Below are 23,520 nucleotides of genomic sequence, written 5' to 3'. Positions count from 1 at the left end.
ATTTTGATGCCTTGTATTTCTTTTTCTAGTCTAATTGCTCTGGCTAGAACTTCCAACACAGCGTTGAGTAGCAGTGGTGATAGTGGACATCCTTGTCTTGTTCCTGATCTTAGGGGGAAAGTTTTCAGTTTTTCCCCGTTGAGGAGGATATTAGCTGTGGGTTTTAAAGCTAATAAAGGATATTACCTTTATCATGTTGAGGAAGTTCCCTTCTATTCCTATCCTTTGAAGTGTTTTCAACAAGAAAGGATGTTGAGTTTTGTCAGATGGCTTTTCTGCATCAATCGAGATGATCATGTGTTTTTTCTGCTCTGATTTGTTGATAATGGTATATTACATAAATTGATTTTTTTATGTCGAACCATCTTGCATACCTGGGATGAATCCTACTTGGTCATGGTATATAATTCTTTTAATGTGCTGCTGGGTTTGAGTTGTAAGAACTCTGTTGAGGATTTTTGCATCTATATATTCATTAGGGAGATTCATCTATAGTTTTCTTTTCTTGCGGTATCTTTATCTGGCTTTGTTATGAGGGTGATATTGGCTTCATAGAATGAGTTAGTAGCCTTCCCTCTTCTTCAATTTTTTTGAAGAGTTTGAGCAGATTGGTACTAATTCTTTCTTGAATGTTTTGTAGAATTCACATGTGAAGACATCTGGTCCTGGACTTCATTTTTGGTAGCTTCTTAATGACTGAATCAATTTCTTTACTTGTGATTGGTTTGTTGAGGTTGTCTATTTCTTCTTGAGTCAATGTTATCAACTTCATGCCTTTCTGGGAAGTTGTCCATTTCATCTACATTGTCTAGTTTATTAGCATAAAGTTGTTCATAGTATCCTCTCATTACTTCCTTTATTTCTGTGGGGGTCAGTGGTTGTGTCTCCTCTCCCATTTCTGATTTTATTTATTTTCATCCTCTCTCTTCTTTTAGTCAACCTTGCTAAGGGTCCATCAATCTTACTGATTTTCTCGTAGAACCAACTTCTGGTTTTGTTGATTTTCTTGATTGTTTTCATGTTCTCAATTTCTTTTACTTCTGCTCTAGTCTTTGTTATTTCTTTCCTTTTGCTTGCTTTGGGGTTAGTTTGCTATTCTTTCTCTAATTCTTCCAAATGGACAGTTAATTCCTCCATTTTCTTTTTAAAATTTTTTATTTTTTTTAAACATAACAACATGCAAACACAGACATTCTTACCATATGATCATTCCATTCTTGGTATATAAACAATAACTCACAGTATCATCACATAGTTGTATATTTGTTGTCACTTTCACCTCTCAGAACATTTGTATCAATCCAGAAAAAGAAATAAAAAAAAGAAAAAAATTTGTACATACCATACTCCCTCCCCATCCCCCTCGCTGATCACCAGCATTTCAATCTATTAAATTTATCTTAACATTTGTTCCCCCTATTATTGATTTATTTTTAATCCATATGTTTTACTCATCTGTTGATAAGGTAGATAGAAGGAGCATCAGACTCAAGTTTTTCACAATCACACAGTCACGTTGCGAAAGCTATAACATTATACAATCATCTTTAAGAAACATGGTGTGCTGGTTTGAGAGGATGTGTGTACCCTTGAAAAGCCATGTTTTAATCAAAATCCCCTTTCATAAAGGCAGAATAATCCCTATTCAATACTGTATGTGATTAGATCATCTCCCTGGAGATGTAGCCCAATGAAGAGTGGTTGTTAAACTGGATTAGGTTGGACGTGTCTCCACCCATGGATGGGTCTTGATTGGTTTACTGGAGTCCAATAAAAGAGGGAACATTTTGGAGAATGCACAATTCAGAGAGGGCAGAGCAGAACAACATAGCCATGAGAAGCAGAGTCCACCAGCCACTGACCTTTAGAAATGAAGAAGGAAAATGCCTCCTGGGGAGCTTCATGAAACAGGAAGCCAGAAGAAGCTAGCAGATGATGCCGTGTTTGCCATGTGCCCTTCCAGATGAGAGAGGAACCCTGACTATGTTCACCATGTGCCCTTCCACTTGAGAGAGAAACCCTGAACTTCACTGGCCTTCTTAAACCAAGGTATTTTTCCTTGGATGCCTTAAATTGGACATTTGTATAGACTTGTTTTAATTGGGACATTTTCTCAGCCTTAGAACTGTAAACCAGCAACTCATTAAGTTCCCCCTTTTAAAAGCATTCTATTTCTGGTATATTGCATTCTGTCAGCTAGCAAACTAGAACACATGGCTACTGGACATAGCTCTGCATTTTCAGGCAGTTCCCTCCAGCCTCTCCATTACACCTTAACTAAAAAGGTGATATCTATATAATGTGTAAGAATAACCGTCAGGATAACCTCTCAACTCTGTTTGGAATCTCTCAGCCATTGACACTTTATTTTGTCTCATTTTGCTCTTCCCCTTTTTGGTCGAGAAGGTTTTCTCAATCCCTTGATTCTGAGACCCAGCTCATTCTAGGATTTCTGTCCCACGTTGCCAGGAAGGTCCACACCCCTGGGAGTCATGTCTCACATAGAAGGGGAGGGCCGTGAATTTGCTTGTCGTGTTGGCTGAGAGAGATAGGCCACATCTGAGCGACAAAAGAGGTTCTCTGGGGGTGACTCTGGCCAAATTTTAAGTAGGCTTAGCCTGTCCTTTGCAGGGTTAAGTTTCATATGAACAAACCCCAAGATTGAGGGCTCAGCCTGTTGGCTTTGGTTGTCCTCACTGCTTGTGAGAATATCAGAAATTCTCCACTTGGGGAAGTTGAATTTACCCCCTTTCTTGCCATTCCCCCAAGGGGACTTTGCAGATACTTTTTTATTCACTGTTCAGATCACTCTGGGATTTCTCAGGGCATCACTCTGGACAAATCTACAAAACCTCATGTCCTACTCAAGGTTCCATGTACTTATGGTGTTCAATTAAACTGTCTGCATAAGTTATATTAAGAAACACACTAGTCAAAATATAAATTTTGACCAAATAAACATTTTTTGCTTTAGTCTCACACGTAAGTTAAAGTTGTAAAATATGAATTACCATCTATTTTCAACACCCTACAGTACTGACATTCCTTTGTTCTTCCTCATGCAAAAGCATTTTTTTTAATTTGTGCATTAGTCACTATCATTATATACTCTAGGCATTCCTAGATTATACCATCTCAGTCTTTATTGTCTATCTTTCCTTCTGATTTCATTTGTGCCCCCAGCCCTCTTCCCTCTATCATTCTCACATTCAGCTTTATTCAGTGTTCTAACATTATTGCATTACAGTTAGGTAGTATTGTGCTATCCATTTCTGAATTTTTACAATCAGTCCTGTTGCACAATCTGTATCCCTTCAGCTCCAATTACTCAATATCTACCCTATTTCTATCTCCTGATGGTCTCTGTTCCCAGCTGAAATTCTCCAAGTTCATCACTAATGTCAGTTCATATCAGTGAGACCATGCAGTATTTGTCCTTTTGTTTCTGGCTAATCTCACTCAGCATAATGTCCTCAAGGTCCATCCATGTTGTCACATACTTCATAACTTTATTCTGTCTTACAGCTGCATAATATTCCATTGTATGTATATACCATAGCTTGTTCAGCTAAGCTGTTTGGCTAAATTTTTTTATTTCCCTCCATAAGAAAGCAGAAAAAGTTGCTTAATTACATGAGCAAGTGGGAAGTCTTCTCCCTGTCTACATGATTTTGCAACTCTAGGAGGCTTGATCTGTTTTGCCTTTGACATGTACACAAAGGTAGAAAAGTTGCTTATACAAAGCTATTACATTGACTTTTAAAAAATGTATGGGTTGCTTTAAAATCTGATTGGTTGGGTAAATTAATAGGTTTAAGTATTTTATGAATTCTTAGTTATCAGATATGAATTATTCTATGTGGAATGCAAGATATTTTACAATTTTAATGGTCTGTTCTGCCACCTAATGCATTATTTGGATCTCCTACTGATGAGATTTGCACAGAGAATGTAAACAAATTTTTCATTTTGGCTCAAGCAAAATGGTTAAAAGCTAAACCACCTGCCGTAATCATGCTGTATTCAAATGGAAAGTGTTATTTGATTTTCCTTTATTTTGACATGGCACCATTCCTCATTTTATACAGAAATCTAGAGTTGCCACTATATGAATTTAAATTTATGAAATCCAAAGTTTTTTCCAGTTTCCCCCACTACTTGTTAGGCTTTGCCCAAGTAACCTAATATTCCTGAGCCTCACTTGTAAAATGGGATATAATCTATTGAAGGACCATAGTGAGGATTAGCTGAGGAAACACATACATAATATTTTACACATAATAAGCATTATGCAGAAGGTAACATCTGCTGCTTTGCCATTTGCATGATCTGGAGGGGTTGGGGATGCCATGAAAATGCATCCCCAGAGAGAGGTTTGAAGGTATCAAAACCTAGAAGTATATATATCTGGATAGCATTTTGGTTCTGGCAAAAGAATGTAGTAAATAGGTGCCATAATTTCCTGGTTCTTTTCATATAAAGAGACCTTTTGAAATTTTTTGGTTTTTTTTGGGTGGGAGCATGCATGGTTGAGGAATCGAACCTGGGTCTCCTGCATGAAAGGCACACATTCTGCCACTGAACCACCTGCACACCCAGACCTTTTGAGATTTATAACATGAAAGGGTAGAGAATTTCACAATCTAGATTGGGATAAAGCCTGCTTATGAAGCGTAAGTTTATCAAATAGTTTGCATGGATTCCCTGAGAAAGATTGTGATTCAATAGTAAGAAATCACTATTTTAAATGTTAGCATAATCTATGACACTATTATTTAGACAATTTTTAATTTCACTTTATTTACGGAGTGTTATTTGCTTGCATATTAAAGATAGACAAATTTTCATCTAGTAAAGCTCATGTTACTGGGTTTTGGTTCCTTACAAATTTCCGTTTTTCTGACTTAGAAGACTGGTTAGACGTCAAAAGTGCCTTGTTTCAAAGCAGGAATTTTAGAAGGCAGAATGTTTTAGGAGAGTCCTCAGACTGTGCACATTAAGATTGTTACTTAAACTTTTCTTTATAGTTAATAGCTCAACACAAACTAGATAGAGCATTCATTCATGATCTTAAAAATACATCTGTTCTAAGGAAATAATAAGATTTTGTTCTTTTTCTGGGATGGATAATAGCTGGGAGATGAGGGGTGAGAATTGGTGAGGAGAGATCCATCAATAGATAAGTTAGAAGACAAGGAAACATACCATACCTGTGATGTGAATGAAAGGCTATGGAACATTGAAGATAGAACAATTATCTGCTTGGGAAAACTGGTGGGAAATGTGTCCCAGAGGAGGTGATATTTGAGCTGAAGAGGAGTTTATCAGGCAAAAAAAGTGGAAGATATGCATTCCAGACACCAAATATTTTGGTATATAGGTGATTTAAAAATATGTACCATGCTCAGAAATGGTTCCTAGTCCTTGTACATTACATTACTTCACAGTACTATTGAACTTCACATCTTAATATGATGATTCTGATGGAATCGCTGTGGACAGAAGTGTAGCTAAAATGTAATTATCACTTCACCTTGCACATACTCTGTTTACTAGGTTTTAATGTATATATCCTAATTTTATGACTAAATTAGAAATCGGCCTATACATATACATTGAATGTAATATTAATGGTCACAGTAACTGGTTAAATTAAGGACACAGTCTAATTCTCTGGTTATTAGGGAGGCATCGAAATGCAGAAGGAATCAAGTTACAGGTTATGACAAAGATAAAAAGTTATGAATAGTTATTAAACATTTCTCATTAAAATTCTAAAAATTCTAAACTGTGTCTTTAAAAAAAAGTTAAAGACTTCTTTTTCTTACCATAGCAACTGTATTAGTTTTCTACTGTTGCTCTAACAAATTAGCACAAATTTGGCAGATTAAAACAATACAAAATTATTACGTTACAGTTCTGTGGGTCGGAAGTCTGACATGAACCTCACTGGGTAAAATCAAAGCATCAGTATTGTTTTGTTCCATCCCGAGGCCCTGAGGGAGAAGCTGTTTCCTTGCCTTTTCTACCTTCTGCAGGCTTGTTCATGGTTCTCCTACTCCATCTTCAAAGCCAGAAATGATCGTCTTATTCCAGAATGCGTCACTCTGATCCTCTCTTCTGCCTTCCTCTTCCATTTTAAAGGACCATTGTGATTACACTGGGTTCACTTGGATAATCCAGGATAATCTTATTTTAAGGTCAGCTGATTAGCAACCTTAGTTCCATCTCAAATTTAATTCCCCTTTGTCCTGTCAAGTAAAATGTTCACAGATTCCAAGGAGTAGGATGTCGACATCTTTGGGGGCCATTATTCTGCCTTCAGTGACAACACACACTTCTGAAAAAAATTCATGGGAAAAATCAACCCAAAAGAACTATAATATCACTCATGCATAGACAAGGTTAACATTTCTAGTATTTCTTCTGTTTGTGTGTATGTATAATATTTTATAAAAAATGGTATCACACCTTTTTTCTCCATTCTTTTGGTACGCTTGTTGGTCTGTGAATTGAAATATCATCTAAATGATGATTTTCAAATTTATACCTCTGATCTCTCCTCAGAACCTCAGACTGATAATGTAATTGCCTATCCAGGATTCCTCTTGGATATCTAATAGACATTTTAAACTTAACGTATCTGAAACTAAACTCCTAATCTTTCCTCAAATCTCACGTTCCACAGTCTTCTACAGCTCATTAAAGGGCAACTCCATCTTTCCTGTGGCTCGGTCCAAAACCTGTGTCCCTCATCCATGACTGCTCCCTTTCTCTCTCACCTAACACCTCATTTATTAGTCGACTAATCCTTCAGGATTCATCCGGACTCTGACTATACCCCTCCACCCATTCCAGTCTGTCATTATCTCTTATCTGCAGTACAGCAATAATCTTTTAAGTAATTGTTTTGGTTTGCTAAAGCTGCCGGAATACAATACGCCGGAAATGGAATGGCTTTTAAATAGGGAATTTAATAAATTACAAGTTTACAGTTCTAAGGCCAGAAAAATATCCAAACTAAAGCATCCAGAAAAGATACCTTGACTTAAGAAGGACTGGTGTCTGTCCCATGGGAAGGTACATGGCTGCTGTCTCTGGGCACTGTTCCTGATTCCATTGCTGCCTGGTTCTGATGCCAGTGGTTTCCTCTCTGAGCTTCTGTAGGTCTTTACTTAGCTCCTGTGGGACACAACTTTGGGTTCTGGCTTGCCCTGCATCTCATGGGAAGGCACATGGCAGTGTCTGCTGGGCTCCAAATGTCCCAGTCTAGGCATCTGCTCTGTCGGCACTCCAAGCATTTTCAGGTGTCTCTGTCGTCTCTGAAACAGCTGTTCTCCAAGTGTTTGCATCTGAGGATTCTCCAAAATGTTTTCCTTTTAGAAGATTCTATTAAACTAGTAAAGACCCACCTTGAATGGGTGTAGTCACATCCCTCATCAAAAGGCCACATCCACAAGTGGGTGTATTAGATTTCCATGGAAGTAATCCAACCTAAGGTCACACCCACAACTGGGTCTGTCCCATCTCCATGGAAACAATCCAATTAAAGTTTCCCACCTTAAACAATAGATTTGACCCCACAAGATTGGATCAGGATAAAAACATGGCTTTACTGGGGTACATAGTAGTTTCAAACCAGCACACTGGTCTTCCTATTTCTGTACTTCTACCCCCACTCCTATACCCACTTTGGAATATTCTCCATAGAACAGCTAGAGGAATCCTTTTAAAAGATTAAATCAGATCAAATTACTCATCTGTCCCCTGACTTCCCATCTCAGAGTCATAGTTCTTCCAGTCATCTATAAAGCCCTATATATGATCCCCTTTGACTTTCTCTTAGACACTTACCCTTTTACTGATTTGGGTCCAGTCACCCCGTATTTAAAAGTATATTGTGTGTCTTCTGTTACTAGGATTTGAGCTTCATGAAAGCAAGAATTTTTGTTTTATTTTAATCATTGTTGCATCCCCAGTGCTAGACTAATACATGGCACATAGTATATGCCCAAATATTTGTTGATTGGATGAATGAATCTTTCATACTTTTTTTCTTAATATGTTACTTTGATCTTTTTTGAACATAGCTTGTTTGGTGACAAGAGGTAGTCATGGTAAGACTTGTTAAAGGGTATATTTTAACAATCTGATTTGCTGTTATACTACATATAACAGCAGTCACTTATCGGAGAATAGGACTAGATTTGGTAACAGGAAGGTTCGATATCCTTGCCAATATTTCTTCTTTGTCTTTTTTTGACTCCTTCTGATCACCATCACCATCACTGCACACTGAAAATATTTCTTACTCTCTTGGGGAGGTGGAGAGAGTCACTAGTATCCATCTCCCTTTTAGCCAAAGACTTCTCTTTTCTTCTACAATTATTTAAATAGAAATTCCTAAGAGTCAAAAGACCTGTCCATCACTTGCTATGTGTGGTCACTTAACTCTCTTACTCTTGGTTCCTCTTCTGTAAGGTAAGAATTATAATAACTGTCCTACTGTCTTCATGGAATTGTTTGGAAAAGTAAAGTGAAATAAAGTATTTGAAAGGGGTTTATGAACTCTAGCGGGCCAGGCATATGGGGAATAAAATAAGTTCAGATCAGCAGCACTTTTTTTTTTTTTTAGCAGAGCTCAAATGTTCTTTTTATTGCAGGTAATTACATTCAAGTGTACTTAACATGGTTTATTGAACCCTTGCTTGTGTTCAGAAGGTGGGCTTATACTCTACTGAATGAAATGATTCTTGTAGGGTTCAATCATGAAATAGATTAATTCTGCTTTCATTATTGTTCTCATGCGTACTTTCTGAACCGCCTTTTCCCATTTGTGACAGTATTTTAGGTGGATCACCCGGCTTGTCTAAGCTCTTTCTAGTTACTTTCAGGTATTAAAAATATCAAAATGTAATCTCTACTTTTCCTCACTACTTCCCTGCCAATCTCTCCTCCCCCAGCTCTGGTCAGACTTACATTTTTTTTTATTAATTAAAAAAAAATTAACAACAAACAAACAAAACAATAAGATATCATTCCATTCTACATATACAATCAGTAATTCTTAATATCATCGCATAGTTGCATATTTATCATTTCTTAGAACATTTGCATCAATTTAGAAAAAGAAATAAACTGATAATAGAGAAAAAAAAGTTATACATACCATACCCCTTACCCCTCGCTTTCATTTACCACTAGCATTTCAAACTAAATTTATTTTAACATTTGTTCCCCTATTATTTATTTTTATTCCATATGTTCTACTCTTTTGTTGATATGGTAGATAAAAGGAGCATCAGACACAAGGTTTTCACATTCACTGAGTCAGATTGTGAAAGCTATATCATTGTTCAATCATCATCAAGAAACATGACTACTGGAACACAGCTCTACATTTTCAGGCAGTTCCCTCCAGCCTCTCCACTGCATCTTGAACAACAAGGTGATATCTACTTAATGCATAAGAATAACCTCCAGGATAACCTCTCGACTCTGTTTGGAATCTCTCAGCCATTGACACTTAGTCTCATTTCACTCTTCCCCCTTTTGGTCTAGAAGATTCTCTCAATCCCTTGATGTTAATTCTCAGTTCATTCTAGGGTTTTTCTCAGTCCCTTGATGCTGAGTCTCAGCTCATTTCAGGATCTCTGTCCCACGTTGCCAGGAAGGTCCACACCCCTGGGAGTCATGTCCCACGCAGAGAGGGGGAGGGTCGTGAGACTGCTCATCGTGTTGGCTGGAGGGGAGGCCACATCTGAGCAACAAAAGAGGCTCTCTTGGGGGTGACTCTTAGGCCTAAATTTTAAGTAGACTTGACCTGTCCTTTGTGGGGTTAAGTTTTCATATGAACAAACCCCAAGACTGGGGACTCAGCCTATAGCTTTGGTTGTCCACATTGCTTGTGAGAATATCAAGAATTCAACTTGGGGAAGTTGAATTTCTCCCCGCTCTCACCATTCCCCGAAGGGGGCTTGCAAATACTTTTCCAGTCACTGATCAAATCACTCTGGGATTCATCGGGGCATCACTCTGGACAAACCAACAAAATCTCATGCCCTACCTGAGATTCCAAGTATTTACGATGTTCAATTAAACTATCTACATGAGTTATATTAGGAAATGCTCTAGTCAAAATATAAATTTTGTAACAAACATTTTTGCTTTAGTCTCACACATAAGGTGACATTTTAAAATATTAATTACCATCTATTTTCAGCACCCTGCAATAATAACATTCCTTTGTTCTTCCTCAGGCAAATACATTTTAAAAATTTGTACATTTAGTCACTATTATTATATACTCTAGGCATTCCTAGATTATACCATCTCAATCTTTAACATCTATCTTTCTTTCTGATTTCTTTTGTGTCCCCAGCCCTCCTCCCTCTATCATTCTCACATGCAGCTTCATTCGGTGTTTTAACATAATTGTATTACAGTTAGGTAGTATTGTGCTGTCCATTTCTGAGTTTTTGTATCCAGTCCTGTTGCACAGTCTGTATCCCTTCAGCTCCAATTACCCAATATCTTACCCTATTTCTGTCTCCTGATGGTCTCTGTTACCAACGACATATTCCAAGTTTATTCACTAATGTCTGTTCATATCAATGAGACCATACAGTATTTGTCCTTTAGTTTTTGGCTAGTCTCACTCAGCATAATGTTCTCAAGGTCCATCCATGTTGTTACATACTTCAAAAGTTTATTCTGTCTTAAAGCTGCTTAATATTCCATCGTATGTATATACCACAGTTTGTTTAGCTACTCATCTGTTGATGGACATTTTGGCTGTTGTAAATAATGCTGGTATAAACATTGGTGTACAAATGTCTGTTTGTGTCCTTGCCCTTATATCCTTTTAGTAGATACCTAGAAGTGGTATTGCCAGGCCATATGGCAATTCTATATTCAGCTTTTTGAGGAACCGCCAAACTGCCTTCCACAGTAGTTGCACCATTTGACATTCCCACCAACAGTGAATAAGTGTGCCTCTTTCTTCACATCCTCTCCAGCACTTGTCATTTTCTGTTTTGTTGATAATGGCCATTCTGGTGGGTGTGAGATGATATCTCATTGTGGTTTTGATTTGCATTTCTCTAATGGCCAGGGACGTTGAGCATCTCTTCATGTGCCTTTTGGCCATTTGTAGTTCCTCTTCTGAGAAGTGTCTGTTCAAGTCTTTTTCCCATTTTGTAATTGGATTGGCTGTCTTTTGTTGTTGAGTTGAACAATCTCTTTATAAATTCTGGATACTATACTTTACCTGATATGTCGTTTCCAAATATTGTCTCCCATTGTGTAGGCTGTCTTTTTACTTTCTTGATGAAGTTCTTTGATGCACAAAAGTGTTTGATTTTGAGGAGCTCCCATTTATTTCTTTCTTTCTTCAGTGCTCTTGCTTTAGGTGTAAGGTCCATAAAACCGCCTCCAATTATAAGATTTATAAGATATCTCCCCACATTTTCCTCTAACTGTTTTATGGTTTTAGATCTAATGTTTAGATCTTTGATCATTTTGAGTTAATTTTTGTATAGGGTGTGAGATACGGGTCCTCTTTCGTTCTTTTGCATATGGATATCCAGTTCTCTAGGCACCATTTATTGAAGAGACTGTTCTGTCCCAGGTGAGTTGGCTTGGCTGCCTTATCAAAGATCAAATGTCCATAGATGAGAGGGTCTATATGTGAGCACTCTATTCGATTCCATTGGTCAATATATCTATCTTTATGCCAGTACCATGCTGTTTTGACCACTGTGGCTTCATAATATGCCTTAAAGTCAGGCAACGTGAGACCTCCAGCTTCGTTTTTTTTTCCTCAAGATACTTTTAGCAATTCGGGGCACCCTGCCCTTCCAGATAAATTTGCTTACTGGTTTTTCTATTTCTGAAAAGTAAGTTGTTGGGATTTTGATTGGTATTGCATTGAATCTGTAAATCAGTTTAGGTAGAATTTTCATCTTAACTATATTTGGTCTTCCAATCCATGAACACGGTATGCCTTTCCATCTATTTAGGTCTTCTGTGATTTCTTTTAACAGTTTCTTGTAGTTTTCTTTGTATAGATCTTTTGTCTCTTTAGTTAAATTTATTCCTAAGTATTTTATTCTTTTAGTTGCAGTTGTAAATGGAATTCATTTCTTGATTTCCCCCTCAGATTGTTCATTATTAGTGTATAGAAACACTACAGATTTTTGAATGTTGATCTTGTAACAACAGCACTTTTTAAAAAAAATATTTTTACTGATAAATCTCCACACACATTCAGTCCATCCATGGTGTACAATCAGTGGCTCATAATATCATCACATAGTTGTATATTCGTCACCATGATGATTTTTAGAACATTTACATCACTTCAGAAAAAGAAATAAAAAGAAAAAAACTCATACATCCCATACCTCTTACACTCTTGGTCATATTGATTGCTAGTATTTCAATCTACCCAATTTATTTTACCCCTCATCCCCACTGTGGTAGTCAGATTCAGTTGTCAACTTGGCCAGGTGAAGGCACCTAGTTCTGTTGCTGTGGCCATGAGCCAGTGGTACATGAACCTCATCTGTTGCTGATTTACACTGCAGTCAGCTAGGAGGCATGCCTGCTGCAGTGAATGACGTTTGACTTAATTGGTTGGTGTTTAAATGAGAGAGTGCAACATAGCACAGCCCAAGCAGCTCAGCATACCTCATCTCAGCACTCGCAGCTCAGCCCAGGACTTTGGAGATGCAGAAAGAAATCACCCTGGGGAATGTTGTTGGAACCCAGAGGCCTGGAGAGAAGGCCAACAGAGACCATCTTGTGCCTTCCCACATAAGAACCTCAGTTGAAAGTTAGCTGCTTTTCCTCTAAAGAAGTAATGAAATAAATCCCCTTTTATTAAAAGCCAATCCACCTCTGGTGTGTTGCATTCTGGCAGCTGGCAAACTAGAACACCCACTATTATTTACTTATTTTTATCCATATTTTTTTACTCATTTGTCCATGTACTAGATAAAAGAAGTATCATTTTCACAGTCACATAGTCACACTGTAAAATTTATATCGGTATACAATCATCTTGAATCAAGACTAGTGGAACACAGTTCAACAGTTTCAGGAACTTCCCTCCAGCTACTCCAACGCCCCATACACTAAAAAGGGATATCTTATAATGCGTAAGAATAATCTCCAGGATAACCTCTCAACTCTGAAATCTCTCAGCCACTGAAACTTTATTTTGCCTCATTTCTCTCTTCCTCTTTTTGGTCAAGAAGGCTTTCTCAATCCTGTAATGCCAGGTCTCAATGAATCCCAGGAGTTCTTTCCCACATTGCCAGAGAGATTTATACCCCTGGGAGTCATGTACCACATGGCGGGGAGCCGTGAGTTCACCTGCCAAGTTGACTTAGAGAGAGAAGCCACATCTGAGCAACAAAAGAGATTCTCTGGGCGTGAATGTTAGGCATAATTATTAATAGGCTTAGCCTATCCTTTGTAGGAATAAGTTTCATAAGGGCAAACCCCAAGATTGAGGGCTTAGCCTATTGAATTGGTTGTCCCCACTGCTTGCAAGAATATCAGGAATTCCCCAGATGGGGAAGTTGAATATTTTCTCCTTTCTCCCCAGTCCCCCAAGGGGACTTTGCAAATACTTTTTTATTCTCTGTCCAAATTACTCTGGGATATATCAGAGCATCACACTAACCTGTACAAACTAAGAAAATCTCATGCCCTTTTCAAGATTCCATGTAATTATGGTGTTCAGATAATCTGACCATACAAGTAAAATTAGATAATGTGCTACCCATAAAATAAATTTTGCACCAAATAAACATTTCTTCCTTTCGTCTCACACAGAGGTCGAAGTTTGAAAATGTGAGCCATATCATCTTTTACCCAGTATTCTGATTTACCTTAGTCCTATCCACATCAGCTTCATTCATTTCTCTAGATGAAGTCTGATCACTTTTTCAGCTTTTTAACAGTTGCTGAATGGGAAGATGCTGAGTTTCATAGCTTTAGGGCTCTAACTCTGAGTCTCAGGTGTTACATAAATACCCAAAGTTTCACGGAATGAACTGGTTATATACAAATAGCTCAGTATCTCAGAATTTAAAAATTAACCTCTGCATTATTCTCACTCTCAATACACTGTGTCAGCTGTCTGATACAGTCAGAATTGGAGAATATCAGTACATCTAAGTAAAGGATCCTCAGGTAATTTCATAATTATTTAAGCCTTAGTGTGCTTTCCAATTAGGATTCTAATTAGTGGGCTGAGAATATGCATTTTTAATAAGCACCCAAGCAGATCTGACCGTAGTTTGAGATCTGCTTATATTATCTAGTGATACAACCTTCACAACTCACGTCACAGGAAGGCTTTTTTTGTGTATAGTGGTTTACTTTAGCTAGGCTTTCTTTGTGTGAATCTGTGTTCCTGAGTGAGTCTATTAATACACACATATCTGTAATATGTACTTATGCCTCAAGTGCCCACACTACTAATCACATTTCTTTTGTCAAGAATAAATAAATGGACAGCACCTGAAAGATTTTTATTTTTTTAAAAAAGCTTTTCATGATCTTCAGAGTAAGGTGTATCTGACCTGAGGAAGTTGTTAAAATGAATGTAATGTCCATATATAGAAGAAAGTAAGCATGACAAAATTTCTACCCTAATGTTTGTTTGTTTTTTTTGGATGGGATTTTTTTAATGTAGAAGAAATTTTTAATGTAAATTGCACTTTACAGTACGGTAATAGTTCCATGATTTGGGTTACCTTGAGCAATAACTGGCCTCAAGTTTAGTAAGAAAACTTTTACCCATTTTTACTACCAAGATCCCTGATGATGTGTGTTCTGATATATGGGGAAAATGCTACTTGTAGTTTTACTACTTCAGTATCTTAATTGTTTATTGAACTGGCAAAAATATGTTTTTCTTTCTTCTAGGAGCTAACAGAGCTCATTGAGCAAGAAATACCCAGTGTTTTCTTCAGTTACAAACAAAATGAATATTTCCATGTTGTTACAACATCCTTGCCAGAATTTCCTAAGAGGACTTTTAAGATCACCTTTCCGACATTACCACTTCATCTTTCACTCATGTACTCAAGGCGGATCAGGAATCCCATCTGCTCAGCCATTTAATTCTCCTGGAGTCCATTGTACAAAGTGGATGCTGCTGTCAGTTGGTTTAAAGAGAAAATTATGTGTACAAACAACCTTAAAAGAACACATAGAAGGACTTTCTGATAAAGAACAAAGATTTGTGGATAAACTTTACACTGGTTTAATCCAAGGACAAAGGGCCTGCTTAGCGGAGTCCATAACTCTTATAGAATCAGCTCATCACAGGAAAAAAGTGTTAGCGCAGATGCTTCTTCAGAAAGTATTAGTCTACCACAGAGAACAAGAACAATTAAATAAAGGAAAACCACTAGCATTTCGAGTGGGTTAGTCTTTTTTTGGTCCATCCAGTAAATATTATCCTAAATTCTCCCTTCTTTTAAAAGAATTCTAAATAGATTGCGGTAGCTAGCAATATAGAACACCCACTATTATTTACTTATTTTAAATAAGTAAATAATACTTATTTACTTTTTCATCAAATGGGAATTTTTTTTTCTCTTCACGATTTTTAAATGAATTATAAATGCCTTCTCTTTGCAAATATTAGTCTTGTTATGTTGTTAAAAAAAAAAAAACATGTCATGTCCATTTGAACCAAGGCTCTGTATTTTGAGAGAACAATGTAATATTTTTATTTTGGCAAGAATCTTGTTAAGGCTCCCAGAATAGAAATAATGCATTAGGAAGGACTATTAACGAGTTTGCTTATTATTTTCTGTAGATTGTCTGCTTAATAGTCTAAAATGAATTCCCTGTTTTTGTGATATAACAACTCTTAATTATCCTTATCACTTTTCAGAATTCTACTTAGGTATTGCATTAGTCTTTCTGTAAGCAAGTCTCTTTGTTTTTATACTAAAGAGTATGAGTCTCTGTGAAGCCATGACAATACCAAAACGTATTTTAAGGGAGAAACAATATTCTTTTGCCGTCTGTCAAAAAAACGTTAAGGATTAATTTGAGTTCTTGAAAATTTGTCTTGTTTCTATAATTGTAAATCAGTTACATTTTTGAAATCTTGTATTTTAAAACAATTTAGATATGTTTGACCTGCAGGAATTAAGCAAGCTCGATGTTGGGTGGAATGAGAGCTTCCCATAATGGTGAAGCGGTTGATTGAAACCAACCCTCCCATTAAAGACAACTTGAAACGGTGAACAAAGTGCAGGAATTTTGTGAGGGATAAATAAAATTTGAAATTGTCTTGACGTTGGGATTTTATATCTGTGTTGGAGATTTGGGGACTAAAAACCCGTAGTTTTAGGGTGATAAGCTCACCAACGGGTATTTGTACTTGTCCACATTTTTCACACATCTTCAGTTCTGCCCACTGATGGGTACTTGTGCTCACTTTGAGAGCACTACATTGGGTATTAATCTTTAGGTTTCATGACAGAGAAAACAGCAAACTGCCAAAGAAAAATTCTGACTATGACAAAGTATCTACTTACCAGGTTTTAGGGAATCTTTGAGGAGAAAATGTCCCAGAAATGTCTAGAGTTAACTATCAACTCACAAAATGTGCAGTGCTATTCTGGTTCTTCTATTCTGGTCTTAAAAAGCCAAACAAACCTGTCTTTACTGCAGTTATTTTCTTACCATCATGAACAACAGGAACAAATGTTTATTCAGCACCCACAACAATGTTTAAGATAGGGATTCACCCTTGAGAATTGTGGTAAAGAGCCAAGCATACCATATGCCATATATACTTTCTAATGTAATTACAATCAAGTGCCTATGTTTTATGTACTTTATTGAACATATGCTTATGCATCTCTTATTGTTTACATGCACTTTTCTAAATATAATGCAAGCATTAACTCATTTAATACTTAGAACAACTTGAAGAGATAGGTGCTATTATTATAAGCATTTTTTTGAGGAAGAAAATGAGGCACAGCAAATTGAAGTAGTTTGCTCAAGATTACACAGCTTGTAAAAGGCAGAGTCTGAAGAGAACTGGCTGACCGGCCCCAGGGCTTATGCTCTTATGCCTGCCGTGCTCAACTAACTTGCCACGTAGGGGAATTTTCTGCCTTTATTTAGACACATTTATTTTTTTCATGATTCAGTTTATAATTCTTTGAGTTAGGAGTGGGATGAAGAAAGACCTTTATCCTTTACAAATAGAAAATTAATTTCTTAATCAGTGGGAATTTGTAGAGTCATGAGTTGTTTTTCTAATGGGAACATAAAATGTGCAGAATTGGGGGGATGGAATAATTACTGATCATTGTAAGAGGTGGGTAGATGTGGTAGAAATTCAGTGTATTGACAACCTAGACAATGAAATTTGTCCAAAAAGATCTACTTTACGGGGAAAAAACGTGAAAAACATTTTATAGTTTTTAAAAATGAATTTTTTGAAAATGGAACACAGAATTGTTTCTTTTCTCTATCCCTATTACTCAGGAATTAGATAAAGAAATTTTCCTTTAGGACTTTGAGAAATTTTAAATTATATTAATGATTTCAATTCAGTAAATGAGGGGAAATAAAAGGCAGTTTAATATATTATTCAGCAGAACTCCTCATAGTTTTGATTTCATTTATTTCACTAAATTAGGTCTTTTTCCACCATAGGGTTGTCTGGCCCTCCTGGTGCTGGAAAATCTACATTTATAGAATATTTTGGAAAAATGCTTACTGAGAGAGGGCACAAAGTATCTGTGCTAGCTGTGGATCCTTCTTCTTGTACTAGTGGTGGTGAGTATTGCTGATTCTTTTAAAATTGCAGAGCAGGGGCTTTGGGGGAGCTCTCTTATTATTTAGTGGGATTTGCAGTCATATGGCCTCTAATTGCTAGCTGAGTATGGTTTCACTAAAGAAAAGGGAGTTCTACAGGGTGAGGTGGAGGCTGAGGGTAGGGTGGGGGGTAGTTGGAGGTTTGGACTGACAGGGCAGATCAGGTTGTGGGTTGCCCAGAAATAGCCTCGGTACTTTGACCACTAGGAGAGCAGATACCAGAAGTGGAAGATAGTTGAAAGCAAACTTCACTCTTCAGCTATCCTGCCTAAGCCTCCCTTGCCTCCTGTTGTTTTTCCTGGCTGCATCAGCAGCTATTCAGTTCGGAATATTGGTCCTCATTTGTTATTCTGCTTATGTTGTTGTAACATCCCTTAAATTTTTAAAATGCATCTTTAAAAAGCATGTTATATGTTCAATTAAACAGATAAATTTTACTCAGCAAAATACATTGCACACAGTACTCAGCAATTACTAATTTGAAGTCATGCAATCACTCAAGTGTAATTTGCAGTTCATAAAAGATGAAATGAAGATACATTTAGATCCCCAAAGGAGCATTTAAAGAAAGCATAAAACATACCATATTATACTTAGGAATGTTTTCTTTTTCCCCTTACCCCTCTTTATGATTTAAACTTCTTATTTTCCGGTTGTTCATTTAACAGTTATTTGAATACCTATTATAGGTGGGGCATTGTGCAAAGGAAGGTATAAAGGTGTATAAAGGTGATGAGACAGTCTTGGCATTCTGGGGCATTTTGTCTTATGAGGGAAACAGATAAGTAAACATAGGCCATTACATTATAACCTGTGTTTTAAGGGTTAAATGCAGGGTGCTTTGTGGAAGTATTTGGTTTGTAAATTGTGGTTTTAGGACTAGGAAGTAGAGATAATGATGCTTTCAGGGGCTTTAGATCAATAAATAGGTGGATAGCAATTCCCATTACCACCAATAGGGGAATTTAGCTTAGAACATTCAAGTTTTTTATTCACTATGACAAAAAATGTAACTGTAAAATAAAATTTATAGTCATATGGTTCAAGATTAAATCCATGTCTGTGTATTGTCTAATTTATTTACAGTCTAAGAACTTTGTTAAAGGTAAATATTTGAATGAAAATCCTTTGTTTTTTCTGATCAGTGGCCCTAATTTTCATAGGAACAAGAAGACTTTATTACCTTCATAACATTCTAGAATATCTGCAATAGAAAATAAAATAATAATTTAAGATAATAAATATTAGAAATAATATCATAAGATAGTTCGTGATTAAGGCGTAGCAGTTAGGTGATTCTTAACCTTTCTCACACAAAACATGAGGGTCCCTTTCTCAGGTAAAAAATATTTATAGACGTTGGTAAAAAAATATGAAGATAAATGGAACACCATAAATACGTTTTTACCTTATTATTGCAACAGTACACACATCTGAAAAAGAGTATTACATTAAAGTTGAGAAGCATCCAGTATTTGTTCTATAGTCAGTCCTTTTGCATTTGGATTCACGGACCGCTTGAAATAGCTTTGAACCTCCCAGTGCATCTGCAATCAGCAGTTTGGGATTTACTGGCAAAGATAATTATATAGGAGAGTAACTTCATAATGTTTAGTTTAGTGTGTTGGGATCTAAAGGATAACTTAAAGTATTGCTTTTGTGGGTTTTTACCTTAAACATAATTTCATGCAGAAAATTAGTTTGGAAAAAAGTTTTATGTAATTGAGATATATGAAAGATGTGTGCTCTAGAATTAAAACCATTTATAAGACTCAAAACCTGGAATAAGAGGGGAACATATCTTTAAGGAACTTCTCAATGTTTAATGTTAACTTTATGTGGAAAAGTTAGCTGTTAAACAGAGTGAAAATAAAAATTCAGGCTAGAGCAGTCCTGTACCTTCAAATGTTGTATAGCTAAAGGAAAGGAATAAGGTAAACCTAGTATTCCAGAGCTCTCGGTCTTATAGAATTTGCAAGTATGATGTTTGCCGAAATACTACCATAAACCCTAAAACACAAACTAATTATAGTCCATAGGTATTGAGCCTACTGTGAATGCTTGACTGACTATATCATGTTAAAACAGGGTTTCTCAACTTTGGCACTAGTGACATTTGAGGCCAGGTAGTTCTTTGTTGTGTTCTGTGCATTGTAGGATGTTCTGCAGCATCCCTGGCCTTTATGCACGAGATACCAGTAGCACCCCAGCACCCATTTATGATAACTAAAAATGTCTCTAGACATTGCCAAATGTCCTGTAGGAGACAAAATAGTGGTTGAGAACCACTATGTTAAAGAGAAAAGACACATAGGCGTAAAACAAATGTTGTGCAAACAGTTTTCCATCCATTTCCTCAGCTCACGTTGTATTCAGTGGAGATTCTGAAATTTCTTAGTAAGGACTTAGAAGCAACAATCTGGTTGGAAGAGACAGCTTGAAGATACGTTTGCATACACTTTGCATAAGATTGAGAAAATGTCATTTGTATAGAGAAAGAGATGGGAAGTGAAGAGTGCTGATGGAGATGATGTAAAGGAGAGGGATAGTAAGGTTTCCTTATGTACTCCAGGATGCTAGCAGATTGCAGAGCTGTTGTGCTGTAGAGATTCAGAAATGGGCCTGTGGTAGGAAAGTTCCAGAAAAACTTTTTGAAGGAGCCAGGACCTTAACTGTTCTTTAGAAGGTAGATAAATTACATGTCTTAGTTATTAACAGTTTTTGAAGCATATTCATGTTTATAATCTCATTTGGGTCTTCCAGTGGCTTATTATCCTTGTTATGTAGCTGAGAAAAGTGGGGTTTGGAAACGTAAAGTGACTTGCCCAAAATTGGATGGCAAGGAATGGTGGAGCCAGGATGCAGACCAGGGATTGACACATTTTAAGTGGTCAAAAAGGAAAAAGAAGAGATTAAGGGTCTGCCTAGTACAAACAGAGAAAGAAGTAAATGCAACAATGTTAAATTGACAGTAAAGAAACCATCCTGCCTAGAACAAAGGAAAGGATTAGTTTGGGGATTAGTGGAAATTGAAATTAGGAAAGTAAGGTAGGGCTGTTTGGGTTCAGTGCTAGTCTGATGCATTTAAATTTGAACCTCTATTAAGTGGAAAGCCATTATAGATTTTGAGGGGCATGACCCGATAAATGATCCATCTGGTATCATTGTGCACAAGTTGGGTGGAGAGCTCTAGAGTATAAAAAATAATTTGAGACTTTGGGAGAGATGTCATAAAGCACTGCCATAGGGTCTGACTGATTGATAATTGGCCCTTATTACTGTTCCACAATTATAAAATGTAACTGTGTTTTAGGCTCACTCTTGGGTGATAAAACCCGAATGACTGAGTTGTCAAGAGATATGAATGCATACATCAGGCCCTCTCCTACTAGAGGGACTTTAGGAGGTGTGACAAGGACCACAAATGAAGCTATTCTGTTGTGCGAAGGAGGGGGATATGACATCATTCTTATTGAAACTGTAGGTGAGTGATTTTGTATTTCATAAAAGTTAAATGCTATTATAATGAATGTTATGTAAAGATGAGTGATAAGTCATTTCACTTTTGTTCATTCCACAGATTTTTATTAAAGATGTAATTAAATACAAGATATTATCCCATCCACTGCAGGAGATATGCGTATGTAGACTATAGTCCCTACCTTTAAAAAACTTACCATTTAAAGGAGAGAAATAAGTCATATATCTGAATAACTGTTATACAAGGTGGTATACCATAAGTACCCGAGGGGAACTGTAAGCATTAGGGTGACCTATGGAAACAGTGCTTTAGCACAGCATCTATTTTGTATAAGCACTTTTTACATGTCTTCAGTGTTCACTAAGACAGTTAACGTGGCTGGGTACTTCTTGAACACAGGGCTGTGTTTCATTTATTATATCCCCAACATGTACATGCAGTAAAGATACAGAGATGAAAACTCCAAGAAATGCACATTCTTCTAGAAATACAAAATGTTGTTTTACTGTGTGATGAATGTTTGCGACAGGACTTAACCCAGATTCAGGGGATAAGGGAAGGCTTTCTGGAGAAGATGACAGTTGGAGTCAGTTCTGTAGGAAAAATTGGAGTTCAACAAGGCTGCAAGTTAGAACTCAGTGGTGATGTTGAACTCCCCAGGAGCAGCCTTGAGTTGGGCACTCCAACAGAGGTGACAGTGAATTTCCCAAGAGTAGCTAGCTGGCTGAAGTAGAGATAAAAATTCTTCCTGACTAGTGACATCTTCAGTTCTCCCTTTAAGGACTCCTGGTGATTGGATGAGGAGATCCCTCTCATTGCCAAGGCAATCCCTTTGTTGATTGTAGAAAGTGATGCCATATAGTCAATCAACTGACTAATCATTTAAATTCACGAAATACTTTCACAATAGCAATCAGACCAATGCTTGCTTAATCAAACAACTGGACACCATATTCTAGACAAGTTGACATATGAACTTAACTACAACGTGGCCCACTCAGAGAACTCTAGTTTGCTCAGGATACTTAGAACAGAGAGTATGAAGGGGAGTGAAGGAGCAGGAGGTGAGGGCCAGGTTATCAAGGACCTTACATGCCAAGGAATTTGAAGTTTATCCTGACAATATAGCAAGCTTCTGCAGGATTATAAGCAGGAGTGTAACAAAACCAGATCAGTATTTTGGAAGGTTCCTTGGCAGTAGAACATAGGATGCTTAGAAAATGAGCTAGAACGGAGGCACGGAGGCAGTTGGAGACTATTATATTAAACCTAGAAAGACGTGACAGCCTGAATTAAGCAGCTGTAGTGGAAATGAAAAAGATGAGATGGATTGAAAAACAATGAGGTAAACTGGCAGAACTTTATCTGTGATAGGTATAAGAGGTTAGGGTGGAAGAGGAATTAAGGATAATAAATAAAGCTGAGAAAAAGGCAGATTTGGAGAGGGAGAAAATAATGAGCTCAGTTGTGCATATACTACATTTGAGGTGCTTATTGAAGTCCAAGTGACCATGTGTCTCAAGCTGAGAAATGCAGATTGAACTGTTATCAGCATTGTGCGTAGTTTCATACTTCAAGCTATGAGTTTGGTTGAGATCAACTGAGGGAAATAATGTAGCCAAAACTGGGACTTGAGAAACTCTAACATTTAAAGTAGATGGCCTGAGTGGTCATAGGGAGAATCAAGGGAAAAGGGTACCTTAACAACCAAGTATATTACTTGTTGAAAACCAAGTAGATTACTTGGTTGTTGAATTTAGCTGCTCATCCCAGAGATTCAAAATAACAGTGGCTCAAAAAAGAAAGGGATTTATTTTCTTCAAAATAAAAGATACTTAGAAGCAAGCGATCCAGTGCAGGTATGGTGGTTCTACAGTGCCTTCAATGTCCTAGGTTTCTTCAGTCTCACTGCTCTCCATTTTTAGCATTCTTAGTTATTCATGGTCAAAAGATGGCTGATGAAGATCTAGCTGTTACATCCGTATTCCAGGTGTAGAACGAAGGAGGAAGGGGGAATAAAGAGGATGGTGAAAGAGGGTACCTCCCAGCTGGGTTGGCACTCTTTAAAGACCTTTTGTGGAAACCCTAGGTTTTTAAAGATTGTCTCTTCGAAAACCTGACTAATGACTTACTTTTATTCACTAGTCATCTCTAGCTGTATGGGATCCTGG

At 37.0% G+C, this 23,520-nt stretch overlaps 1 protein-coding gene across 1 annotated transcript in view; it reads left to right on the top strand.

The window, feature by feature from the left end:
• MMAA (metabolism of cobalamin associated A) overlaps window positions 1–23,520 on the top strand; it is a 41,585-nt gene that overhangs the window by 5,716 nt on the left and 12,349 nt on the right. Inside the window, exons 2-4 of the mRNA XM_077139902.1 lie at window positions 14,941–15,443; window positions 17,707–17,829; window positions 21,182–21,352. Coding sequence (XP_076996017.1) covers window positions 14,999–15,443; window positions 17,707–17,829; window positions 21,182–21,352 — 739 coding nt within the window. The 5' untranslated portion in view covers window positions 14,941–14,998. The remainder of the gene's footprint in view (window positions 1–14,940; window positions 15,444–17,706; window positions 17,830–21,181; window positions 21,353–23,520) is intronic.

This window comes from Tamandua tetradactyla, chromosome 22 (genome assembly GCF_023851605.1).
Source record: "Tamandua tetradactyla isolate mTamTet1 chromosome 22, mTamTet1.pri, whole genome shotgun sequence".
In the NCBI taxonomy this organism is placed as follows: Eukaryota; Metazoa; Chordata; class Mammalia; order Pilosa; family Myrmecophagidae; genus Tamandua; species Tamandua tetradactyla.
This window is presented reverse-complemented; position numbering and strand designations above follow the sequence as displayed.